Source organism: Ovis aries, chromosome 3 (genome assembly GCF_016772045.2).
Source record: "Ovis aries strain OAR_USU_Benz2616 breed Rambouillet chromosome 3, ARS-UI_Ramb_v3.0, whole genome shotgun sequence".
Classification (NCBI taxonomy): Eukaryota; Metazoa; Chordata; class Mammalia; order Artiodactyla; family Bovidae; genus Ovis; species Ovis aries.
In genome coordinates, this window is record NC_056056.1 from 220756887 (window position 1) to 220769559 (window position 12673).

Genomic DNA, 12673 nt, shown 5'->3' on the forward strand with positions numbered 1-12673 from the left:
AATGAAAATATTACTATTTCAGTGTCAATTTTCTAGAGTGTCCTATGGAAGAATATGTTTGTTTCTAGGAGATAAATTCTGAAATATTTGGAGATGACATGTCACAATCCCTCCTTGGAATTTATTTGTAAGTGGTTCAGAAAAAAAGTGAAAGAAAAAGCAAAGATGTAGTAAGATGTCAAAAAAAAAAAATAACAAGCAAACCTTCTTGAGATTCGGCAATGTAATTCACACCCTTTACATAGTTCATCATCATCATTCATTTAGAGCTAAGTCATGTCCGCCTCTCCTGACACTATGGACTGTGGCCTGCCAGGTTCCTCTGTCCATGGGATCATATAAGGAAAATTAAGCTATGATGTGTATGTATACTTAGTTGCTCGGTCGTATCCAACTCTTTGCAACCCCGTGAACCGTAGCCCCCCAGGCTCCTCTGTCCATGGGGTTTTCCAGGCAAGAATACTGGAGTGGGTTGCCATGCTGTCTTCAAGGGGATCTTCCCAACCCAGGAATCGAATCTGCGTCTCTTGCATTCCAGGTGAATTCTTTACCTGCTGAGACACCGGGGATGTCCAAGCTGTGACAGATAACTCTAATATAGTTATATGGAATAATTATATAGTTTTCTATATGAAATTCAAATTTTAAAAATCATGCTGAGTGACAGCCTCTTTCTCACTGCATTTTATGACAAACCCCAGTCTCATACAGGTGGGGCAGAGCGGCAGACGAGGCCATGCATGTCTGTGTCTCCCCCTGTAATGTACAGATGTGAGAGCATCTGCCTGCAAAGCTGAGTCCTAGTGAAATTGAAGCCCTGACAATTGTCCTTGCTCCGTCAGTCGCTCATCGAATACTAGCATCAGCAATACCTTCTGTCACTTCCGTGACCTTTCGTGAGGAGCCCCACGTTCCTGCTCGCACGCTCCCCACGTGCTCTGCCCCCTTTTCTGCAGGATCTGTCAGCAGAGAAAGGGTGGTTAGCCTCTGGTCACCCGGCACTGTCACCTGTTGCTATGGAAACTCTCAATTTCAGCCTGGCTCGTAAAGACTCAAGCTCAAGAGATCAGCTTGAGTCCGCCCCACTGTCCTGGGATCTCGCCTTCTTGTGTTCCTCTAGTCCTTTGTACAGGCTGTTCCCTCCACCTGGAACATTCTTACCCATCTTTCTTTCAGCTGGCAAACTCTTATTCATCCATCAAAGCCCACATCTCCTCGGAAAAACTTCCTGATCCCCTTAGGCAACAATAGCCATTGATGTTTATCCAATGAGCCCACTTTGTGCCAGGCATTGCTCTAGGCACTAGGACTCAGGAACCTTAAGGGGCTGTGGTATGGGATCAGGAAAGGATCTGCTTCTTAGATAAGGCAGTTAGGGAAGGCTTCCTGAAGGAGGAGGCACTTAAGCTGATGATAGCGATGCAGACTCAGCCATTTTAAAAGCTGGGTAGAGGGCACAGTGAGTGTGACCACCCTAGAGCAGGAAGGTAGGTGGCACTTTCAGGGAATAGAAGGGTTGTCCATGTGGCTGGGAGGCATGAGGATGGAAGAGGTAAGGAGATGAGAATGGAGACAGAGCCGGCAGATCCCATTAGGACCTTGGGCTGGGCCGGGCAGACTGGATTTCATTTTAAGGGCTACTGGATACTGCTGGTGGGTTTTAAGTGAGTTGAGATGTGAAGTGGGTCCTCTGGTCACTTGTGGAGAACAACTCAGGGGTAGGAGGTGGGGTTTGAGCGAGCAGTGTGTTCCCAGCTAGGAGGCTCCTGTATGGTCCAGGCGAGAGGACAAGGTGGGCCCTGGCCAGGCCGGGGGTAAGAAGCTTGAGGGACAGCCTGGAGGCAGCGCTGACAACTTGCTGATGGAGGAGCTGGGGCCTCGGGGGAAGCTGACTCCCAGCCTCTGGCTTCAGGAACTGGCTTGGTTTGCATATCAGGGAGGGGAAAGGGACAGAAAGAAGAAATGTAAGCTCTGAGCTGCCTGCGAGGCGTCTGGGGAGTGCGGAGGTGTGGCTGGGCCCATAGACCCAGGGGCAGAGCTTTCCGGAGGGAGTTTCGGTGGCATCTTTCAGAGCATCAGGTTCTAACGCCCCGCCGGGAGGAAGCGCCTTGCAGACGCAGCCTGGACGGCTTTGCAGAAGCCACAGGCCCCGGAGGAAGTGAGCCGCTTGCCCCTGCCTCCCGGGCGGCCCCTGCCGACCTAGGGCACCGGAACTGGCTTTGCTTTGGAACCCGGGGACCACTAGCGCTTGAGCTCCGTGGCCTTCGTTTCCCTGCGTGGAGGAAGCAGCCAGGTGAGTCCTCGGTTCCGAGCCTGAGCTCAAACGCACAGAGGGGGAGGCTCTGGGAGGCCTCGTGGAAACGAGGCCTGGAGAACCCGGTCTTAGCCGAGGTCCCACAGGGACGATGCCGGGCGAAGCACACCCTGCCCCCAGCTGGACCCCCTGCCTCCCAGGCTTGCAGGCCGCCGCTCCCCCAGCCCAGAGGCCCGGCCAGACAGAAGGGCACCCTCCCAGCTCTCGTGTAGCCAGGGAAAGTTTCCTTCTCCAGCCTGTCATCTCCCCTAACTTTCAGCCAAGGAGACCAGCCACCCCAGGTCTTCCGATGAAGAAAGAGAGGCCCAGGTCTGGGAAGGGACAGCCCCTGGGGCTGCTGATGGCTGGAGGCAGCTCCCAGCTCTGTGGACACTTGCTGCCTTTGGCGCCCATCAGGTTCAGCCCCTCCTGGTAAAGAAGCGTCAGGAACAGAGAGGGGAGGTTGTTTGCCCAAAGTCACACGGGAGGAGGAGCCCACCTGGAACCCAATCTCCTAACCTCCCCCCCTCCCCCAGGCCTAGTTCCCGCCTCTCCTCTGGCCCTGTCCTTTGAACAGAACCCCCTCCAAAAGGAGGCTTGGGAATACCGGGGGATGGAGTCAGCCCAGTGACTTGCTCTCCACACCCCCAAGATTTAGGGCAGGACGGAGCCGCAGACAGTGCCCCGGAGTCCCCATGCTGGCCGCCTGTGTCACAGCGTGACTACTGTCTTGTGAGCGCCTCCATCTCACGGCAGCTCTGGGCCCTGCTACTCCAGCCAGGCCTCCCCGGGCCGGAGCTGACCGCCAGCTTCTGTTGCAGGAGGCCCCCCCGCCCCAAATGTCTTGTTTGGGGCTGAAAGCGCTGCAGGAGGCCCAGGGGCCAGAGCGGAAGTTGGGGGGGCAGGGCCACACCAGGCAGGAGAGGAAGTGAGTCCAGGGGAGCAGGAAGGAGGCTCTGACTCTGCCGGGCAGCCTCCCCTGCAGCGAGGATGAGGAGGGCCAGCTCTGAAAACTCTGGCCCTTCCCGCTGAGCGGAGAGACCCCTGAGCTCCCTCGACAGGCCAGGATGATAAGCCCCACTGTGGAGAAGCTCGCTCAGAACTTGGCCAGGCAGGACCAGCCCACACCCCTGAGAGCCCAGCCTGCACCCCAGTCCCACGTCCACTCACTCAGAGGCTGGGGAGCTGCTCTGTGCCCCCTGACTCAGGCTGAGGGCCCAGAAAGGACAGGCCTGTCCCCCACCCCTGCCCCGGTAGGAGCTCCTGGTCTGCAGACATCACCCATCAACGTGACCACCGCCACACTGCTGCCCCGCCCCTCCAGCAGATTTGCCCCCTGAGGTCAGCCAGAGGGTTTTCTGGATCCAAGAAGCTCTGAGCAGTGGGTTGCCCCCTTGGTCCTACTGCCTGGGGTGGGGGTAGGTGGGGTGGAGGTTCCTGTGTGTTGTCGGAGGGGCCGTGGGCTGGCTGCTCCGCACCTGACCGAGGAGGACCCCAGCTCCCCACCAAGCCTTTGCACAGGCTCTGACCTCAGCCGCCGCCTGTTTCTGCAGGGCGTCCCGCAAGCACTGGCTCCTAGCGACCCCCTCAGCAGGCACCCTTTCCCCTTGCCCAGGCAGCCCGGTGACTTGTCCACCCCCCCAGCCAGCTCCCACCCTCTCCCCATGCCTCCTGGTGTCTAGAGGAAATAGCAGACCTCAAGTCTAGAGTGACTCGGAGGGTGACATCCTTGGCTCCCTGCCTCCCCAGGGCCGGCAAGGCAGCGATGGAACCGGAGTCCCTCTATAACCTGCTGCACCTCCCTGGGAAGGCGGACCCACCGGCCGAGGAAGAACTCTTACAAGGTGCCAGCCGGGTGGGGCGGAGGGGCAGAGCTGGCATCCTGAGAACCCCCCAGGCCGATTCAGGCCCTGCCTTGGCTGCCAGGTGGTCCGCTGAACACCCAGTTCTGTCCAGCCCCTGCCTCTGCCTTCCTGCTATTTATACTTGACTCCCCTGCTTCTGGAACCTTCCACTGAGTTATCCCCAGATCCCGCATAACCGCACTTCTCCAGGTTAACGGGGACAGTGGTGAGGATGCTGACTGCTCTGCGGTCCCGTCTGTGCGGGGGCTGAGCTGAGCTCGTCCTAAACGCAGCGTCTCACCTGTTACTCTGAAGAGTGGTAGTCACGGGCGCTCTCACCTCCTTTTTACGGACGAGGAAGCAGGCACAGGGGGTGGCATGGCAGAGCCGCGAGCCCAGTGCCGTGGGGCTGACTTCAGTAACTGTCTGGTGTTCTCGGGTTATAAGCGGTTTCAGGTTGTGAAGCATCAGGAGGAAAATTGCTGTTAGGGTGGCAGGGCTTCGTGATTTGGAAAAGTGTTTATTTTTGGTTTTATAGTTGGTCTGGAGATACAATTCTGGCAGGCAGAGCTGGAACATGGTGAGATTCAGAGTGGCAGGAAGGACATTCCAGGAAGGGGCCACGGCCATTCAGGCACCGCCACCCCCGCCCCACCCCTGCCACCAGGCATTTGCCGGAGCCTGTCCTCCTGTGAGGATCACACGGGCCGGGTGGGACTCAGAGCCCTTCAGCGTGTCTGGAAGCCTCCAGCCGGGCTACGTGAACACAGAGGCAACGCGTCTTGTGGATGCGGGCGGAGCCAGCCCCGGGGTGACTGAGTTTCTCCCACATCCACTGGAACGCGATGATCTCCGGGGTCCGCCTGGGCCCTGCCATCTGTGGGTTCTGTGGTTCTTCAACTTAGGGGAGGTGCTGACCCAGGTCTTGGGGCTCAGTGGACAAGCCAGGTGCCCTCAATGCCCTGCCCACACCGGGGAGCCTGGCAGTCATGGTTGAACGCTGCCTCGGCCCCTAGGAACCCGGGGACCTGGGCTTAACTGGTCTGTGACCCCCTTCTTATGTACGTGGAAAGAGGGTCAGATAAAATGCAGGATGTCCAGTTAAATGTGAATTTCAGATAGACAAGAAATAGTTTTCGAGTTTACGTATGTTCTCCAAATTTGAATATTGTGGTGTCTGAAGATGGGCTGGTGTTCATGAGAGAAGTGAGGGGGAAGAGTGTCCTGGGGGAGGCAGGAACCACTTGGTTGAAGGAAGGGGGTGCAGAGGACGAGGCATGTCTGGGAAACCCAGGTGTCTGGGGATGTTTGGTGGTCAGGGCGCGTGTGTGTGTGTGTGTGTGTGTGTGTGATGGCATGTGTACATATGTGTGACTATCTACGTGCGTGTGTGAATGCACTTGTGTGCCCTATGCACATGTGTGTGCCTGCGCGTGTGTGCGTGTGTGTGTGTGATGGCATGTGTACATATGTGTGACTACGTGCGTGTGTGAATGCACTTGTGTGCCTGTGTGTCTGAGTGCCCTATGCACATGTGTGTGCCTGTGTGTGCCTCTGTGTGTGTGTGTGATGGCATGTGTACATATGTGTGACTATCTACGTGCGTGTGTGAATGCACTTGTGTGCCTGTGTGTCTGAGTGCCCTATGCACATGTGTGTGCCTGCGCGTGTGTGCGTGTGTGTGTGTGATGGCATGTGTACATATGTGTGACTACGTGCGTGTGTGAATGCACTTGTGTGCCCTATGCACATGTGTGTGCCTGCGCGTGTGTGCGTGTGTGTGTGTGATGGCATGTGTACATATGTGTGACTACGTGCGTGTGTGAATGCACTTGTGTGCCCTATGCACATGTGTGTGCCTGCGCGTGTGTGCGTGTGTGTGTGTGATGGCATGTGTACATATGTGTGACTACGTGCGTGTGTGAATGCACTTGTGTGCCCTATGCACATGTGTGTGCCTGTGCATGTGTGTGTGAGTGTGCGTGTGAAGTGGCAGGACCAGTCTCCCCTCTTGGTCAAGACGCTGGCTCCAGGGCTGACCTGCAGGCCCCTATCCATGTGTCATGCTCCCCTATTTCCAGGAGAGAAGAGGAAGTACCTTCCCCCCACTTCCCGGAATAACCCCAAATTAGAAGAATTGCAAAAGGTGCGGCAACCTTCTCTGACCATCTTTGTCTGGAGGAGTCTTTTTACCTTCCTGGGGTGGGGACCGTGGGCCACCCCCTCCCCAACCTCAAGCTGGTGGGTGGTGACCCGCAGGCTCCCGGGAGACCTGTTGAGTGGCTGCATGAAGGGATCCTTGTTGAGCACTGACGGTGTGCCTTTCTGTGCGTGATGCCAGCAAGGCTCCTGATGGTTGAGAGGGAGCTCACCTGTGTCTCAGGGAGCGGAGCCTCAGAGGAATGACCTGACCCGTGGGGGACACGCGGTGGCCAGTGACGACAGAGCCGGGGTTGGACCCAGGCCACAGACCCCAGCTCTCGTGCTCCTTCTCTGGCTCAGCTGCCTGGGGCAGTGGACAGCTGACCAAGCGGGTGGGAACACACGGGCACCACCCAGTTCTTCTCGGCTGTAAGCTGCGCATAGAGAAGGGGCTTCCCTTTTCCTCTGCGGTATTTCTCTAGCCTCTGTGGGGTGTTTCTGTTACCTCCTCCAGGGAGACCTCCTGACCTGCGCCACCTCTGACCGCCCCCCAGAGGATTTCAAAACCCCTGTATTATCAAAACCTAATGCAGGACAAAAAAAAACCCCCGAAGTGCTTAGGTCCACTGGAGCCCAGAGCAGGCCCCTAACAGCCGGGGAGATCAGAGCAGGCTTCCCAGAAGAGGCGATGTTTGACCTGGCCTTGAGGGACGAGTAGGAGTTGACTGGTGGGAGGAGGGCAGAGCTGAGCCTGGCGAGAGGCTGAGTGGGGAGTGGCCCCCTATCAGCTGTCCCTCGGGGCTGCAGGTGCTGATGGACTGGATCAACGCCGAGCTCCTCCCGGAGCACATCGTGGTCCGCAGCCTGGAGGAGGACATTTTTGATGGGCTCATCCTGCACCACCTTTTCCGTAAGTCTCTGCTTTCAGCCCCAGGAAGTCCTAGGAGGCAGAGTGGGCCAGCCTGGGGCTCGCTTGGTGCCCTCTGCAGAGCCCTTGGCAGACAGCTGCAGGATAGGCCTGTCGGCCACAGCTTCCTGAGCTCTTGTGTTAACCCTCAACACAGCTGTTCTGTGATCATCCCCACTCTACAGATGAGGAAACTGAGCTCCGAAAGGCCTGGTAGCTTGTCCAAGGTCTCACCATGAAGACAGCACTGTGGGGGGCCGGGGAGGAGCCAGGGGTCTTGGCTTTAACCACTAGACCACACTGCCCTGAAGGGAGAAGGGCTGCGGGTCACTGTGTGGGAAGCTCAGGGGGTGGGGCACAGGGCCTTGGTCAAGGTGGGGTGGGCCAGGGGTGTCTCCAGAGAGCGGGGCTTGCCCAGCCACGCAACCAGCATGCCCCGTGACTGCCTGGAGGAAGTAGACGGGCTGCGCGTCCCCTGGCAGGAGCCCCATCTGTCTGCCCTCCCCCAGCCTTTCCCACCCTTTCCCTCCGTCCCACCCCTCTCTCTCTGGTCCTCAGAGAAGCTGAGCGGACTCAAGCTGGACGTGGAGGAGATCGCCTTGACCGCGGCCAGCCAGAGGCGCAAGCTCACAGCCGTCCTGGAGTCTGTGGACCAGAGCCTGCGGGTGGAAGAGCCACAGGCCAAGTGGAGCGTGGAGAGTGCGTGGGGCTGGTGTGGAGGGGGCTGGGAGCGGGCAGGCAAGGAGGCAGAATTACAGCGCCCTTACCCGGGCAGGGGCGGGGCTGCCTCGAAGCCCAGCGCGAGGATGATAAAGGCAGCCTTCTCCATAAGGCTGCCATGGCTGCCCAACCCCCAACACCACACACGCGCTCAACTGCCTTGTTGGATGGGTGCTAACTGCCTGCTTCGTTAGCTTATCTAACTTACATCGGCAGTGCCTGCTTGTAAGAAACGAGTGTGCAAAGTCCCCCCCAGTTAGCCACTTGGTAGGATTTCCTGCCATTCCAACCTCTACATCCTGCCCATTTTCCAGATTAGAAAACTGAGGCTGGAAGGAGTTGAAATAGCCTCTCCAAGGTTGGGTGGTGAGGTGGTCAGTTCAGTTCAGTCACTCAGTCGTGTCCGACTCTTTGTGACCCCGTGGACTGCAGCACGCCAGCCCTCCCTGTCCATCACCAACTCCCGGAGTTTACTCAAACCCATGTCCATCGAGTCGGTGATGCCATCCAACCATCTCATCCTCTGTCGTCCCCTTCTCCTCCTGCCTTTAATCTTTGCATCAGGGTCTTTTCAAATGAGTCAGTTCTTTGCATCAGGTGGTCAAAGTATTAAAGTTTCAGCTTCAGCATGAGTCCTTCCAATGAATATTCAGGACTGATTTTCTTTAGGATGGACTGGTTGGATCTCCTTGTTCAAGGGACTCTCAAGAGTCTTCTCCGACACCACAGCTCAAAAGCATCAATTCTTCAATGCTCAGTTTCCTTATGGTCCAACTCTCACATCCATACATGACTACTGGAAAAACCATAGCCTTGACTAGATGGCCTTTTGTTGGCAAAGTAATGCCTCTGCTTTTTAATAGGCTGTCTAGGTTGGTCATAACTTTTCTTCCAAGAAGCAAGCATCTTTTAATTTCATGACTGAAGTCACCATCTGCAGTGATTTTGGAGCCCCCCAAAATAAAGTCAGCCACTGTTTCCACTGTTTCCACTGTTTCCCCATCTATTTGCCATGAAGTGATGGGACCAGATGCCATGATCTTAGTTTTCTGAATGTTGAGTTTTAAGCCAACTTTTTCACTCTCCTCTTTCACTTTCATCAAGAAGCTCTTTAGTTCTTTGCTTTCTGCCATAAGGGTGGTGTCATCTGAATATCTGAGGTTATTGACGTTTCTCCCAGCAATCTTGATTCCAGTTTGTGCTTCATCCAGCCCAGCGCTTCTCATGGTGTGCTCTGCATATAAGTTAAATAAGCAGGGTGACAATATACAGCCATGAAGTACTCCTTTCCCGATTTGGAACCAGTCTGTTGTTCCATGTCCAGTTCTAACTGTTGCTTCCTGACCTGCATATAGGTTTCTCAAGAGGCAGGTCAGGTGTTCTGGTATTCCCATCTCTTTAAGAATTTCCCACAGTTTGTTGTGATCCACACAGTCAGAGGCTTTGGCATAGTCAGTAAAGCAGAAGTAGCTATATGAAACAGTATGAAAAGGTGAGGAGGTAACAGTTTTCGAACCCCCTTTTTTTCCTTTTTTTTTTTTAAAAGTATGGTTGGTTTATAACATTGAGTTAATTTCTGCTGTACAGAAAAGTAACTCAGTTATACATATATATATATGTGTATATATATATATATATATATATTCTTTTTAAATGTTCTTTTCCATCATGGTTTACCATAGGACGTTGAATATAGTTCTGTGTCAGACGGTATTTGTTAGGCCCCCGTCACTATTCTCTCCACTGCATTTCAAGTCTCACATTCAATAACTGATGCTTGTAATGTTGGCCCTGAATCAGGTCATCAGGCCCACCAGGCCCCTCTGTTCATGGAATTCTCCAGGCAAGAATACTGAAGTGAGTTGCCATTCCCTTCTCCAGGGGATCTTCCTGACTCAGGGATCAAACCCAAGTGTCCTGCATGGCAGCTGGATTCTGTACTGTCTGAGTTGCCAGGAAAGCCCCTAAACCAGGTCACGTTCAGCTCAGATCTAACAGTTTGTTCAGCCAGGACCCTGCCGTAGGACATTTAGCTGTTTAAGCAGTGCTGCGGTGAACATCTGTGTGTGAAAGTTCCCTCCACACATGGCTCGTGCCCTTGGGCTATATTTGCAGAAAGGATGACTGGAGCAAAGTGAGACTATTTTTGGTTCTGAATGTAGATTTCCTCCCCTGACGCCTGGACGCCAAGCTCTTTGGGCTGCAGAGGGTGGTTGTGACAATAAGGAGCCCACCGCGTGGCCCCAGTTTCGGTATCCCGGGAGCCCTGACTTCGTGCCCCACTCTTCTCCCAGGTATCTTCCGCAAGGACCTGCTGGCCACCCTGCACCTCCTCGTGGCCCTGGCCAAGCACTTCCAGCCCGACCTGCCCCTCCCGCCCAACGTGCAGGTGGAGGTGATCATCATGGAGGTAAGGGGCAGGCCCCGGAGGACGCCTGCCTGCAGGTCGAGCATCTCGGGGCTGAGCCACCACATGCTGGACCAGGGGGTGGATGCCGCAGAGGGTGGGGGCTGAACCCAGGTGAGTTCCAGGGAGCCGGGTGAAATGCCAGATCCCACCAGGACCGTAGGGGAAGCTGGGCCAGAGCTGTGGGCAGGAGATGCAGAGTCCAGGGCCGGCCACGACCAGGTCTGTAGACTGGCCAGCCCCACTTACTCAGCAGATGACACCTGCCTGGGGTGTCCTGAAGGTCCTGGCTGATGACTACCACATGGGCTGTAAGTGACCATCTGTTCACGGCCCTCTGGAGCGTTCACACCCTGGGCCACCACCACTGCCCTCCCACTGTGACAGCCTCGTCTCCCAATGCATGGGTGTGAGAGCGGCCCCAGGGACCTTTTTGGTTCCAGCATCTACTGAGTGCTCCCTCTCCAGCACGTGTGGACTTATGCTGTAGCTGATGGCCCAGGAGTCTGTGCCTGCCTTCTCTCTCAGACAGACCCTGAGTACCACCAACGGGGCCCCCCGCGCCGGCTCCCTGCTCTCCCCTCCCCCACCTCCTGGGCACCTGGGGAGCAGCCAGCTTCCCTTATCCCAGAAGGCAGAATACACTGAGTCCAGCCAAACTCAGGAGGATTCATTCTGACTTTTTCAAAACCGCTGTCGAATTCTATGGCTATATGTAAATTGGAGGTGACTTCATTCCTTCATGCGTTCACCTATTCATTCATTCACCCACCCCCACTCACCCATTCATTCACCCACTCATCCATCCATTCACCCCCCCACTCACCCATTCACTCACCCACCCACTCATCCATCCATTCACCCACCCACTCATCCATCCATTCACCCCCCCCCCCCCCCCGCTCATCCATTAACCTTTCCACTCACCCATTCATTCACCCACCCACTCATCCACTCATTCACCCACTCATCCATTCATTTATCCACTCACCCACCCACTCACTCATCCATTCATTCACCCCCCACTCATCCATTCATTTATCCACTCACCCACCCACTCACTCACCCATTCATTCACCCACCCACTCATCCATTCATTCACCCACTCATCCATTCACTTATCCACTCACCCACCCGCTCATCCATCCACCCTCTCATCCATTCATTCACCCACTCATCCATTCATTTATCCACTCACCCACCCACTCACTCATCCATTCATTCACCCACCTACTCATCCATTCACTTATCCACTCACCCACCCGCTCATTCATCCACCCTCTCATCCATTCATTCACCCACCTACTCATCCATTCATCATCCACTCACCCATCCACTCATTCATTAACCTTCCCATCCACCCACTCATTTATTCGCCCACCCAGTCACTTATTTGTTATCAGGTAAACACAGGTCCATTGACGCCCTGTGAGCCAGACACTGAGTGGACTTTGGGGATACCTGGGCACCAAGGCAGACATGGTCCCCCTCTTTGTAGGGCTCAGGGCCCGTGGGAAGGACAGTTAAGCTGGTCCCATAAGGGCTGCCCAGGAGGGAGGCCGCCTTGAGGAGCAGATGCGGCAGGGTGAGCTGGGTCCCTCGGGGCAGCTTTGGGCCTTCCAGTCGCCTCTGGCGGCAGTCATGGGGCCTAGAATTTTCTGTGGTTACTCCATTCCGTCTCCGTTCTCTCTCCTAGTGCACCAAGAGTGGCCTGAAGTCGGAGAAATCGGTGGAGCAGCTCACTGAGGGCGGGTGAGGCGGGGCGGGGGCGCTGGGCTTTCCCGGGAGTGGGCAGTGGGCCCGGGGCAGGGGCAGGCCTGCCTGACCTTCCGGGCGGGGCCCTCACTCTGCCAGCCCTACTAAGTGCCGCCTGGCCCTGGGGTCCTGGCCAGCAGAGCCACCTACACCCACCTGCCCTGCACGCGCTTCATGTCAGGGTTGGAAACACAGCAGGGTCAGGGCCATGCACGTGGGCTCTGCAACAAGGCAACCGCAGGGTCCGGGGGTCTGGGGAGAAGGGGGGCTGCTGTTTGGCGCCTCTGAACTGCAAGCCGGGTGAGGCTTTGGAGGGGTCTCAGTGGCGCGGGGCCAGCCGGCCTGTGGCCAGAACTCCCAGCAGCCTGGGTGGTAAAGGAAGCCGTGCGTGGACCCTGTGCCTCTCCCGCCAAGCCCTCCAGCACCCCCAGCTGCGTCTCTCTCCAGGGAGACCTGGCCGTTTTGCATTCCTGGACTCCCCTGTGGTGGAGATTGTAACTGACCTCAGCCAAGGGTCCCCCTGCCACCCATGGGCTCACACTTTGGGACACCTGCCCAGGTTCCAGGGATAGGAAGGGTGGGGGGCTGGCCCTGCAGCAGGCCCC

General features: G+C 56.1%; 1 protein-coding gene across 5 annotated transcripts in view; it reads left to right on the plus strand.

Moving 5' to 3' along the window:
• The first annotated feature begins 2110 nt into the window (after positions 1–2110).
• Positions 2111–12673, plus strand: part of PARVG (parvin gamma) — a 28106-nt gene continuing 17543 nt past the window's right edge. Inside the window, exons 1-8 of one of the 5 annotated variants that reach the window (XM_060414289.1) lie at positions 2111–2293; positions 2401–2530; positions 4042–4137; positions 6219–6283; positions 7087–7189; positions 7745–7885; positions 10201–10316; positions 12010–12065. In XM_060414289.1, coding sequence (XP_060270272.1) covers positions 4059–4137; positions 6219–6283; positions 7087–7189; positions 7745–7885; positions 10201–10316; positions 12010–12065 — 560 coding nt within the window. In that variant the 5' untranslated portion in view covers positions 2111–2293; positions 2401–2530; positions 4042–4058. Of the gene's footprint in view, positions 2294–2400; positions 2531–2573; positions 2726–3234; positions 3635–4041; positions 4138–6218; positions 6284–7086; positions 7190–7744; positions 7886–10200; positions 10317–12009; positions 12066–12673 lie in introns of those variants that run through there. The other 4 variants (XM_060414290.1, XM_042247860.1, XM_027968190.2 and 1 more) reach the window with 4 other exon arrangements.